The sequence below is a fragment of the Rhodamnia argentea genome, chromosome 3 (assembly GCF_020921035.1).
Source record: "Rhodamnia argentea isolate NSW1041297 chromosome 3, ASM2092103v1, whole genome shotgun sequence".
In the NCBI taxonomy this organism is placed as follows: domain Eukaryota; kingdom Viridiplantae; phylum Streptophyta; class Magnoliopsida; order Myrtales; family Myrtaceae; genus Rhodamnia; species Rhodamnia argentea.
In genome coordinates this window covers 23,763,461-23,776,957 of record NC_063152.1, presented here as the reverse complement: position 1 = coordinate 23,776,957, position 13,497 = coordinate 23,763,461, and the positions used below count along the sequence as shown (strand labels likewise).

Below are 13,497 nucleotides of genomic sequence, written 5' to 3'. Positions count from 1 at the left end.
TATTCAGTAATATATGAATATTCCCATCATGAGCTTTCATGAGATTTTCTTATCGCAGATCGAAAAAGAGAACCATGCGGAGCTAAGACTAGACGATTACCCCTTTTACTTCGAGGACTATATAGTGTGAAACAATTATTTCAAAATAAACAGCTTCAGGATGAAGATATTGAATACTAATTGAAGGGAACAGTCACTGAGAAATTAAGGAAACAAATTTGAAAAAGGAGAAGCTTACCTCGTATAGATATATAAAAAAATATATCCAATATCTATATATTCAAAGCGCAATTTTCCCAAACATCCAAGTCAATCACACTTATGCACGGCGGGGATGTCGTGCTCCAAGAACACCTAAATAATAATCTAGGAACTTTCTGATGATTAATCTTGACAACAGGATCCAAAAACAAAAGGCTGGGGGTCGATAGACAGAGATGATGACATCAACTTGCGCTACTAAATGGCTATGCTGTCCACAAAGCTCGAATACGGTGCCACGGGACTATTTTACGGAGGAGAGACGTAACCAACCCAAATCAAACCGGCCCCAGATACTTTCCTCAGGTCAGGAGGATTCATCAGAATGCTACCGCACGACCACCAACAGGGACGTGGGAGATTTCATGGGATATACCTTGCGGTCCAGGGACCCGGTGGAGCAGATTGTGGAGTGTTTTTTTCTTCTTATTCAAAAGGAAGTTATGTTCACATCACAAAATGATACACTAGAAGTAAAGAAAGGAGGCTGCAAAGCAAGGCAAACCTCAGAAAGATGCAAAACAAAGCGGATACTAGCAAGCAGTTTGTAAATCTGAAAGGTGGATCAACAGACCACAAAGAGCTGTACACACCCCAATATATAAAAATATATCAATATATGCATATAAAAGCATTTCGCAAAGCAGCTTCTTGTCAGAGGAGAGGTTGAAGAACAGACCATATTCATTTTCCGTCCTCATAACTGTTTTAAGCAAGATCAAAAACTTCAGCAATGCGGAGAAAGACTAAGTATAGTCACCAACTATATCAAGATAAGAAATTGGTAATTTTATGAAGTATCATGAAGATCAATGTCTTTTGGGTTTGGGATACTGTCCAAAGTAAAATGTCCGAGCCTCCCAATTCGATATAGATTTAATAACTTCTCGGAAACTCTGATACAGGCATCTTCTTCACCTAATTCCAAGGGGATCCTAAAAGGTTTTCGCAAAGCGGCCAGTTGTAACTCGATAAGTCTCAACACCTCTTTCCTACATCTCAGATTGACACATGTGGAGGAAATGCTCTCATAAAGGACGCGGCGGACATCTTGAACAATGAAATCCTGTCATGGAAGGACATGTAATGTCTTAGAGCAAAAATTCACGCTGACAACAACCCTAAACCTTTGAAGAGAAAAAAATATATGTCATACAAGGACCAATAACAAAGCACGTGAAGCCTTTGCTCATTACATCTTGTTCTAGGCATGTCAACATCCATTATTGACAGGGTAACGATTCAGGCGACACTTCAATCAAGTAAACTGATCACAGCCATTGTGTTTTGGCTACTGGAAAAGCTATTGATAGACTTGGCAAAAAACTCTCGTGAATATGCAAGAAAGATAGGCCTCTGATTTTGTCATTAGAATCTTTCTAGTTTCCACCACTCCAAGCAATTAAAAGTTACAGAGACCAAAATGGAAGGAAAGAAAATGAGCACTTGACACTTAAATGCAAGCCCTTTGTTGGTTTACATAGGAACAAGCTCTTCAACTCCTGTTAGGTTACTTTCCAGTTGCTTCCAAGGAACTAGAAAATTACAGCCCGAGGCAAGAAAATAATGAAATCCTTCTTGACTCTGATTACAAAGTAGATATGTCATCATACTCTCATGATCTGACTAGCATTGAAACACTTCAGACTAAAAGGATTGCACCAAATCCACCTTAATGATCACTTTCCTTCTGACAATCTCCTAATCCACCATGTTCACAATTTATTTTCCATGTCTGTGTTACGTCTTCTACACACTTGATTATTCTCCCAGTTATTCCCAATTCAAAAGAAAGTATGCAGCAACAATAATAGCTCACCTTCACCATTCAAGCACTATTACATCAAAGTAGGGCTGAAGTTGTTTCAACACAGTAACGTTATGTTAGATTCATATGGAAAGAGGTACACAGTTTTCAGTTTCTATTTCGTATATTTCTAAGTAAATAGTTTAGAATAAATTAAAATGATGGAAACCGTCCATATGAATAGTTAAATAACCAGCACATGCAATATTTTGGGGATAATACCTGGGTATGATCTGAGGGATACTGCCTTTTCCTTCTTGTTTCAATTTCAGAGCTGCCTGAATATTCTTCTCTGAAATCCACACTCAACCTGCCAGATCCAGAGGTTGACAGGTTTTCCCATTGTTTATATTCTCTACCTGAGTCAAGTATTGATAGGAACAACTGCGCAAGTTGTTTTTTTCCAGCCAAGGAATCCCTAAGTGTACCTGAACTTGCAATAAGAAAATCTGGGCTCAGATCATCTAAACTGGAAGTTTAAGAATTTCAGCTCGCCCAATGCAAGATCACTAGGGTGAGCTACTTAGATTGGTTGACAAAAATGAAAGAAAAAAAAATCACTTTGAGCTAATTAATAAAATACACACTAAAATAAGATACTGTCAATATAATCACAACCATACCAATCAAAGCTAGCTTGGAGCCTGTCTCAAAGTCGGAAATATCTGGAGGTAAGACTCCTGGAGTGTCCAACACGTAAACATTTGGATTGCTGGCAATCTGGTGAAATCACATTCCAAAGTAGATGGCCAATATCAATATAAGAGCATTCCAAGTGAAGAGAAATGAGTATCAGTACCATAACACAGCAAGCACAGAGAGACAAGTATTTCTCACTGTACCATCAAGGGAGAGGTCCGTGGCACTCTCTCCTTAAAATTACGATTTCATTTCCAATACTAGAATATAATGATGACAAGAGAGAAGGACAAGCACAACATAGAATTTTAACTAGCCAATCACATAGCATTAACCATGCCCTGATAGTAGTTATCGCTTCAAACCCCATTATTAGTTTCCTTGCAATGAACAATATTAAAAAGATAAAAAGCAATCAATCACATGAATAGCTAATCCTTACATAATTTGTAAAGAAACCTAACATATGAAGCAAAAGATCTGTTTAACTTTTTCACTCCTCTACACGCAGTTTCTAGAAAAGATAGCATATCTGAAAGTGCATCTGAAGATGAAATAAGAAAAAGCATAGAAAGAGCTTCAATGAAGGAAGGTTAACTGCATACCTTCAAACTGCTAATATCTTTCGTCTCACATGGCTGTGAGCTCACCACTGCATGCTTCAACTTTCCTTTCTCTGTGAAGAAACCCATTTTACATTACATTAGGGTGCATTCACATTTTTATCAAGGAATGGCCATGAACAGAACAGATACAGAGGTAAAGATGGACAGCAGATGAGTTATTTTGCTTCCACAGAAAATGCAAGACTTAAAGGGGCAATTTGTGAAGGAAAAAGATCTTGCATCAGATGCTATAAGAAGATTAGCACCTGCCGCACTTATCCTGCCAATATTATGTAATGAATTGGCAAGGGCAGACTTTCCAGCGTTAGGGATTCCAACTAACATAATTGCCGCAGTGCTGCAAGAATTATCCATCTTTTTTAACTCTCTTACTTTGGCTTGTAAGAAATTCAAAAACTGCAAGATGTCAGTCATCATCAACTGCCATTAGATAAAGTGAAAAAGGAAAATACATTAAAATCTTTAACAAGAATTAGCACATATATATATATATATATATATATATATATATATATTGATTGTGACTGGCTGCTGTCACAATCCTTGTATACCCAGCCACACAGATGGAAGACTCTCGAAGTCCCACTTGTTCTGAAAGCTACACCGACTTTTAAGTCGTACTTAGAAGGTAAAACCCTCAGAAACTAAATTGATGAAAGATGCTCCCATCAATCCAGCAAATAATGCACGCAATAGATTTTACCTGCTTAATACTTTCCCTATTATGGGAATTCACAGCAAAAGATTCGCAGTTTGTCAGCTCAAAGTACCTCATCCACTCCTATATATAAGATACAGCGCTAGGTTACAAGGAGTTATCCAGGGTGAGAAGATAGAGTTTAAAACAATATATATTACCAGTTTCTTCGTGGAATATATGAAGGGAATACTGTGACACAGAAACACGGTAGCGCACTATGTAACTCACCCCAGATTTGCTAACACTGAGCATCCAAAAAGAATGACATAACTAAATTTTCAACAATAGCATATTGCTAAATTATCGACAATAATTCAGATGAGGCCAATCTGACTTCCTTATATTAAGAGAAAATATAGCATAAATGGAGAAGGTGACTCACAAACTCAGAAGAAATTATGAGCAGTGTTTATCTAAAATCACAGTCACACATCAGTAACTTACAAGAGCAACAAAAATGGATTGTTCAGCACATACAAACTCAGAAGAAAGTTCGGATATGCAGTGTCACATTGGTAACTTACATTTTAAAGATACACATAATCGATTGTCACACATTAGACATCTCAAAGTCAGCTTTACACATACTAAGCCTCAAGCCATACAAAAGCAAATATCCATGCTTAACTAGCTACTGGAATAATGCAAATCAATCTTAAAAGTCTGAAGATTAACCTTATCAACCAATTCGCAAAATCAGGAGCCCTACCTTGGTACGAGAACTGTTCGCGAGGTCCATCTTGTTCAGTACCACAATCCGCCTCAATGGAGATGGGAAATTCTTCAGTAGCTCATACTTAGATGACAGCGGAACCTGGACAACCAAAAGAGGGAAAGCAGTGGACTATAGGATCACCTGACCCAATTAAAAACATGAGAGAGAGCATAGTACTCTTTCCATAAGCATTTACACACAGATAAAATTAAAGACATTGCTCCAATCTTCACATCTTAAATGCCAACAATAGAGCATGCGGACAAGCTGCCACTTGACAGAACCATGAACTGACAGGACTCAGGTGTAGACAGGCGGACACCCATTGAGGCATTTCGTCGAACAATTGGAGTTCACAAACAATTGGAGTTCACTCACATTACAAGACGCTAAAGGAAACGGAACAAAGGGCGATGTGATACCCTGGCGTCCCTGACTTCGAGGATGAGATCGGCGAGCGGGAGGCGTTCTGCGATCGCACTGGACGTCGCGGCCATGTGAGGGCTGTACCACCAGTCGGAGGCTCTCTTCTTCGAAGCTCTCCTGATCACCGCGCCTATCCGCTGGGCCAGGACAGCCGTTGCCGTCTCCATTGTCCCTGCTTTTCTTCTTGTCTCTGGGTATTTCGAAAATCAGTTAAAAGCAACTGTCCGTGATTCTCATCGAGAGCAACGGTTAAGTCCTTGTCCAGTGACCAACGGTTTCTTCAATATATTAAGAGGCCTTCTAAATCTCATATAGTGCACTTTTTTGCCAGTAGCTCGAGGAATTTAAGGTTGTCCACGCTACTTCTATTTTAATTTCAAAACGACCCCCGTGCTATTAAATATTTTCCCCGGTTATTTCCTAGGAGAGAATACGACACAAATAATCTATGAAATTCAATTCAATTTTCATTCCTATTTTTGAATTTTTAATTTGTTCAATATTAACCCAATATATAATGTTATCCGTAAATTTTGAATATATTCACATGATCTCTAAACATTTGATACATGCTCGATTTGATACCTAAACTATATAAAAATGTTTAACAATGCCCTTACATGAAGTGAAATTCGACGATAATATCAAACATTCTCATATAATCTGTGGACTACGATGAATATAAATCAAAAAATTCAAGAACAAAATTGCATACCAAATTAAAGTTTCGGACCACATTGAACAAATTAAAAAATTCAAAAATGACGTTACACATCGAGCCAAAGTTCAAATATCATTTGTCTAATTACCCGTTCCAACGAGTATTTCACGGACATTGATAGTTTCAAGCACAATGCATAAATCTGAAGGAGCCGAGTCCGAAACTTTTGCTAGCACTCCAATCTGACATACTTCATTCTCGGCGGCGCGGGTGCTCGCGTCGCCAATCGGCAATTTTGCTGTGCTTTACATGATTGTCACCCGAAATTAAAGAGCAGTCGTGGCGGATTTGTCGCATATGAAAGCGAAGTCTTAGTTCGGTTCGAACCTGCAGTTTCATCGTACACTTTACCGCTCACATGAAGAGTACAACGTAAGAATCTTGATTCATCCAGAGGAATTCGAAGCGACAACTGCTATAGCGAACTGCAATTAGTCCCAGACACAACATTATCGCAAACTTCTCATTCATGCGAAAATTGACAAGGGTTATGAGGACTGAAACATTCATTAAATTGTAGTGGAGATCATCCTGCATAATAATTGGACGATCGATAAAATGAAGGCCGAGAAGCCGAGGCAGACGATATGCGGCTGGTGGAGATTCAACTCAACACAATGGCAAATCGAACGTCATGAGACATAGCTAATCTCTCCGTGCCCGATTTCTCAGCATGATACGGCATTAAGTTGCCCTAACTAGAAACTTGGCTACTCAACTCTGTACTATCATCACGCACCGCATTCTCGGTGAAACTATATCCAGGAGAGAAGAAAAATGGAGGCGACAAAGTGAAAACAAACCCCTAGAATATCTTTCCAGGAGGGATCTCTGTTTCCGACCCCACCTCGCTGTATAGCACAAGTTAGAGCAGAGAAATAACTCGGCAAGTGTGGATTAATCAACTGCGCCAGCTGTTCTGCTTCTTCGCATCAAAGGAAGCACCATCATTGAGCATGTCCTGAGCGTCGGTTTCCATCCCGAGCTTCGAGAGGGCCAGAGCCTGCATATAGAAGGCAGTGGGCCACTCGGGCAAGCACACCTGAGCCTGCATTGCATCTCTCAGAGCAAGCTCCGGTTGGCCAAGCATCAAATACGAGAGTGCTCGCCTCACAAAAACAGTACCAGAAGGGACAGACATCATTGACACCAACTGTGTTTCAATCAAAGTGAACTAGCATTAGTGCAGGCAGTTGTAGGAAATATTGGAGGGCAACGAAATAACGGAGAAATTCATCAGTCAGCAGTTTCTAACTTCCTAACATGATAACATTTTGCCATATAGCTGTCTGCTTAATACATAAAATATATGGGAACCATTCTCAACTGGCTAAGAAGTAAATTTTGAATGCGAGCACCTTCAAACAAACTAGGACTAAGAATTATTAACTAGAGTTTATCGCATGAAATCATAGCGCCTCTTCAATTAACCTTTTTTTTTTTAAATTTAAAGGGGGGGTCGGCGGTTTTTTTTTAGGAACGGGGGCCGGACCCCCCGTCACTAATTTAGGACCCCAACCCCCAAAACGGGAACCGGCCCTTTTCGCCCTTGTCCGGGGGGGTTTTTTTTGGTGGTTTTTTTTTCTCACCCCTACTAAAATATAACTAGAGTTTATCGCATGAAATCATAGCAGAGTAAATATTATGCTCACGTCAAAGTTGCTATGTTAAGAGTAGTACCTTTGAGTAGTAATCAATCGCATTCTTGAAATCTTTGTCCCTGAAAGCAATATCACCAAACTTCTTTGTATTCAACATGTCTTGTACTTGCTGTGTCCATTCTTGGAACGAAAGCTGCACGAGAATCACAGATAAACAATTACACAAGCCAAGTAAATATCAGAGCTTTATCTAGAGCCACAAATAGACAGGTCATTAGCAAAAGCCATGACATAACAGGGATTTTGCAGAGACACCAATGTTGTCATGACCCAACACAAGGATTGGACAGGAAGGAAGTGACAAGTTTTAAAGTTACTATCTAGAATCTCTTAAAGAGATACCGAGGCAATCCTGCCCATAAAGGGATTAAGAGGCATCTAATTCCATAAATATACTCATAGGACTGTTTCATTTTGCTTTCACAGCAAATTAAAGATAGATATTGTTCACGTCATATGTCCCATCTGTCTTCTCTCTCTTGCTTTACATTTCCTTTCAAAGACTATTGGACACTTGGACCATGCAATAAACAATTATCAGCATAAAGCTAGTTCACCGTAGTTGGCTTGATCAGCAGGATAATCACTGTGGTTTAATATAAGTTCTGTGGGCTAATTGGTTGTATACCAGTTTGACATGACAGAACGCTACAACTCTAACCTCATTTTCTGCACCTTCTTCATCCTTATAACCTGTCTTAAGCAGTATGTCGTGTACAGCTGTAAGGTCCATCCTAGCGCATGCCTTCCCTAGCGGCGATAGCATTGTTGGAAGTACCACAGGAGTTTTAGTGATACCCATAAGAACAAGCGAAGCCACCTGGTGGTAAATGCACATATTAGCGAAGGAAGAGAGCCATCCATGAACAGAATCAAGAACCATTCACGACAAATCTACAGCTGAATTAGTGGGAAGCCACCAAAAGGGCACTTGAGATTCCGCACCTCTTTCTGCTTCTGGAGAGGTGCAACCGATGATAGGAGAAACTTGATGTCAGGCCTGTCTCTGGTCTCATACTGCAGACATTTTGAGGCTAGCTCAACCAATTCAGATGCATCTTCATTGACATATTGTCCTTCCAAGGATGAATCCATTAGCAATAAAGAATTTTGACCCCTTATCAAATCCAGTGCCTAAAGTCACAAAAACATAACTGATGGTGAAAAGTCTAAAGCGAATTTTGCAACTGACAAAGACTTGGGGAAAAGAACGCCTATTAGCAAATGAAGAGAAAAACATGTATGTAGCAGTGCAGCTTTGATACGTTAAGCACAGATACGAAGTATTTGCATCATATATCATTCCAATCCTGCAAGATTTTAGGCCCTGCTGCCTGGATTTAACTCACTGGACTACCCGAATTCAGGAGAAGCCTTGATCTTTCCATCCTCTATAATTAGTGTGATTTTCAGTACAGTCGGAGCAAAGCCGTCAAGGATGATGCCCATAACTCATCGGAAACCCAAGAAAGACGGAATGTCTGATGACGAAAATTGAATACAACTTAAGTATTGAATCCAAATTCCTTACATGGCTTGGAGGGATATGCTTGCCACTCAAAAGATCCAGCAATACAGTCCCATAACTATAAATCACACTCTCCGGGATGACCCTTCCTGAAAATTGAAGCACCGACTTTCAAAACACAGCTTTACAAAGAAGTTTCAACTCCAATTGCTAAAAATAGATTACAAGTGCAAGAACGGTTCTTTCAAGCATGACACAAGGTTGAAAAGAAAGACACAATAGAAGCCCAACGAATTACGAGCACAGAACCAAGAATCAAGAGCATCTTGTCTACAACTTGTTATTAAGTCGTAACAACTCTATTCCTATGTCTCCCACACCAATTCCATACATTAGCAGATTCATCCTTGAGACATAACAAAGCCTGTCATCAATTAGAAGAGATGCAAATGCTTTGCAAAGTAGCATGTTGGCGCGAAGTGGACAAATATGGTCATCGACACTTAAAAGCATCTCATTGCAATACCAGTTTCTGGAACAGCATAAATTAATGGGAAGAATTTAGTTCTTTCTTTGAAGGTTTACCATTATATAATTATATCACAAAGTAATACTCATGACATATTCACAACACCCATGCTATGTCTTGCCCACACAGGAAAATAAACGTCAATAAGAAAAAAACAGATGGCTTAATCACACTTTAAACTGTAAAATGAATGACACTTTTGGATATAAGCAGACTAAGAGGACAAAAAATCAAATGTTTTTTCATTCCTCTTGTTCTTCTAACATCTAGGATTTTGAGGGCAAGTCATATGATCTGATAACAATAATTGTTACTGGATAAGATAATAATCACCCAGAGATAAACAGTGCAACTGATTAGACACCTTTGATAACACGGATTATATGGGAAGGGTAATTAGGGCATGCAAAGTCCAGGTTCTGACAAACATAATTTCTATTTATTGACTGTATCATGAAAAGAGATCGTCTTTCAAATTATTTAGCAAAGGACTGCAATCAAACTTAATTATTTCCACCCTCTTCATCCTTATAATTTGCTATCAAGTATTTGTACAAGTCCGTAGCCTATTTCCCAATAGTTAAAGGAGTTTGCACCTCCTTAGCGCCCTCACATGAAATCCACAATCAACTGATCGAGAAAACATACAGAAAGAATGACCAGCCACACTTACATCAGACGTATGTACCATGTATCATCTAGAACAGAAACAGACCTGTCTTCTAGTGGAGTGTAAGCTAAATTGGTAGGGTAGGTTTTTCCATCCCAGCTGTTCTTCATAAGGCCAAAACTTGATAACCAAGTTTGAAATTATTTAGCAAAGGATTGCAAACAAACTTAATTATTGCTACCCTCTCCATCCGTATATCTGCTATCAAGCATTTGTACAAGTTCCGTAGCCTATTTCTCAGTAGTTAAATGAGTTTGCACCTCCATAGCGCCCTCGCATGAAATCCATAATCAACTGATCAAGAAAACAAACAGAAAGAACAACCAGCCACACTTACATCATACCTATATACTATGTATCATATAAAACAAAAACAGACCTGTCCGTAGAAATTCTGGTGGAGTGTAAGCTAAATTGGTACTGTAGCTTTTTCCATCCCTGCTGTTCTTCATAAGGCCAAAACTGGATAACCGAGGGTCACCATCCTGCAATAATAACAAATTCAGTTTCAAGGATAGTACATAGTCCACAGAGCAGGACATCGTCTTTCCTCTAGAAGAAGGAAGCAAGCAAATAAAGACAAGCAAGATCTCATTTAGGACACAAATGCCAACTATGGTGTTAGTCATCCGGAAATGACATATATATGTACAAAGAAGCAAATCCACTGTCTTCCTGTCCTTTGAGAACGCTCTGCATCTAAATAAATAGATCCATGCAAACCTCATCACCTTCCATGGCCAACATACCTTTTAACAATCCCAAGTATGAGAAAGAATTGCTTACATCAGAGAAAGTCAAACGGATACATATTATGTATGAAGTTTGGGATACTCAATTTCCCCATTATACAACCAATTTCGACTATAATAATTAAAAAAAAAATACTAACAAACAAAAGCTTCAGGTTATTTTTGTGTAGAATACAAAGATCTTTTAGTGTGTGGTAAATACCATTAAGTTCTGGTTGTCTTCACAGAAATTGATGGATAATATTATCCTATAACTCAAGTTCCATCCAAAAATAGGCAAAATGCTCTTTGGAAACCATCCTCGTTGTGTAGACAAATACCTCATCAAAGAGAACTCTGTATGCATTCAAATCATGATAGATCTTCCGGTTTTCAGTATTGCAATGGTCAAGTGCCTGTGCAATATAGTAAGCAACTCTAACCCGCATCTCCCAAGGCAATGGCTGCTTCTCCCCTGCAAAATATGACAGATTAGATTGGAAAAGAGTTAAGAAAAAGCACACCAAGCTATAATACAAATTCTTGAATACTGATTCGCTATTAAAGAAAGGATAACAAGCAAATGGGCCATAATGGACTTCTGAAATGAGACAACCAATTCTACATTCTCAGGAAAATGGAAATTTGCAATCCCATTAGCATGTTAGATAGTTCTCTTCCAAAACATGATAAAAAAATGTTAGTCTATCCACACTTTCTTGTCTATGTTTGTGTCCCCAAACAGCCAACTTATCTACTTAACACAGACACATTCCTGATAGCTAGGATGTGAAAGATTCCCATTTTCCATGAAATGCCACATTGGATTGTTTACTTTTATGACCGTATCTCAGCTCTCAGAAATAACACCAGTCAAGATGGTAAGAGCCAACAGTTGCAAAATCTTGAGGTCACAAACAATAAAGATGCTTAAATGATAGTTGAACATGTGAAATTAGGAATGAGACGTACAGTGAAACAGATGCTTGGATAGAGTATCGTTTGGCATGTACTCTGCCACCAATAGGCGCTCATCCCCTTCAGCACAACACCCAATTAAATTCACCAACCTCTTATGCCGGACCTTGCCAACCCCAGATGCTTCTGTCTGCATGAAACAAAGAAACAGGATCATCAAAGAGCCACCAATGCATACAATGGAAGGCGAATTCAACCAGTTTTCTCCAGACAAATGCCCATTTTGCTATCCAGGCAAGTTTTCACATTGACTAATTTTGGGGAACTAGTGCATAAGAAACACAAAACAAACGAATTTCAGCAAACCAAATAGATAAATTACCCTATGAAAATTTCTTTAGCTTTTTTCTGCACAAATAATCTAGACCACAACTAAAACAGAGGATTCACCATGTTTTCCATCCAAAAGGCCCAACCACAAAAGGAAAAATCAAAATGAAAACAGAGAAGGCAAATCAAAGACATTACCACAAATTGTTGTGGGTCAGGCCAAGATTGTTTGGAGAAACGTTTAATGGCGACGCAACGGTTGTTCCGGAGCTTCCCTCTGTATACAACGTTGGGGGCCTTCTCTCCGCATTCTGAGACTATCAATTCACTGCTAAACCCATTTGTAGCGGCTCGGAGGTCTGCAAGCGGAAACTCTTTGAATGCAGGAACTTGGTCCTGGTCCACTTGCTCTCCATTTGCTTCACTCAAACAAAATCAACCAGCACATATGAAGAACACACACCGGCATTAGCTCAGAAACTCTTGTACCCAGTTTAGAAAGAAACTCAAAAGGCCGATGCCCCTCTTGGGAAATGAAAGCCAACGTACTTGAAGTATGAAACTTCAATTTACAAGATCAACAATTTACTTGGCCCAGCATCAATAAATGAACCAGAACCCCCCAAAAAGTGAATCACAACAACCAGAAGCACTAAAGAGCACGGGAAAACCAAAAGCAGCTCGTTGAAGTGACCTTTCTTCGCTTGCCCAACAGAGACCAACCTAAAGGTTTCTTTTTGGAATCTAGGTGGAAGCTAAAATGTAGATCAAGTTGGACCATGAAACATCACCCATCACATTTACAAGCACGCCACCCACACAAAAAAACACGAGACATGCATATACATCTGTAGGCATCGTTGCTGAAGACATAAAGCGAGAGAGTGAAGCAACATACCTGGATCTGGTCTGGGGTCGGCTTGAGAGGGTTCTTGGTCTGGTGAGGGATGATGAGTGGTCTTGGACTGAAAACAGCCCATGGTTGAGTTTTCACATAGATGGAGATTCAACCCACTTCCTTTATGTAGACAGAGAGAGAGGGAGTATCTCCTGGTTTTGAAGAGTCAGCTGTCACAGTGAGAGAGACAGAGAGACACAAACACAGAGAGAGAGAGAGAGAGAGAGAGAGAGAGAGGGGTCAAAGAGAGAGTCAGACAGAATAGGGATGGTCACATGATAAGCTGAAGCTATGCACGTGAAGAGGAAGGGGTTGCTTCTATCCCTTCAAAAGTGGGATTCACCCAAGAAGAAAAAAACAGGAAGAGAAAGCAAAAGAAAATGAGAGAGAAAGGACT

The 13,497-nt window shown here is 39.4% G+C and overlaps 2 protein-coding genes across 4 annotated transcripts; both read right to left on the bottom strand.

Moving 5' to 3' along the window:
- Positions 1-978: 978 nt before the first annotated feature.
- LOC115726068 (DAR GTPase 2, mitochondrial) lies at positions 979-5,469 on the bottom strand. 3 transcript variants are annotated; one of them, XM_030655788.2, is made up of 8 exons: positions 5,171-5,468; positions 4,743-4,847; positions 4,037-4,114; positions 3,579-3,729; positions 3,313-3,383; positions 2,692-2,788; positions 2,291-2,496; positions 980-1,327 (listed from the first exon to the last, which is right to left on the bottom strand). In XM_030655788.2, exons 1-8 carry the CDS (start codon positions 5,339-5,341, stop codon positions 1,052-1,054), a joined length of 1,155 nt encoding a protein of 384 aa, XP_030511648.2. In that variant the 5' UTR covers positions 5,342-5,468; the 3' UTR covers positions 980-1,051. The 3 variants fall into 3 exon arrangements, with proteins under 3 accessions (XP_048132754.1, XP_030511648.2, XP_048132755.1); XM_048276798.1 differs by lacking the exon at positions 980-1,327 and adding an exon at positions 1,692-2,017 and having other exon boundaries at positions 5,171-5,469; XM_048276797.1 differs by lacking the exon at positions 4,037-4,114 and having other exon boundaries at positions 979-1,327.
- Positions 5,470-6,347: 878 nt separating this feature from the next.
- LOC115726067 (serine/threonine-protein kinase BSK2) lies at positions 6,348-13,331 on the bottom strand. Its single transcript, XM_030655787.2, has 11 exons — positions 13,309-13,331; positions 13,101-13,231; positions 12,401-12,621; positions 11,927-12,062; positions 11,296-11,429; positions 10,603-10,708; positions 9,088-9,173; positions 8,502-8,690; positions 8,218-8,376; positions 7,576-7,689; positions 6,348-7,048 (listed from the first exon to the last, which is right to left on the bottom strand). Exons 2-11 carry the CDS (start codon positions 13,180-13,182, stop codon positions 6,797-6,799), a joined length of 1,479 nt encoding a protein of 492 aa, XP_030511647.1. The 5' UTR covers positions 13,183-13,231; positions 13,309-13,331; the 3' UTR covers positions 6,348-6,796.
- Between the last annotated feature and the right edge of the window lie 166 nt (positions 13,332-13,497).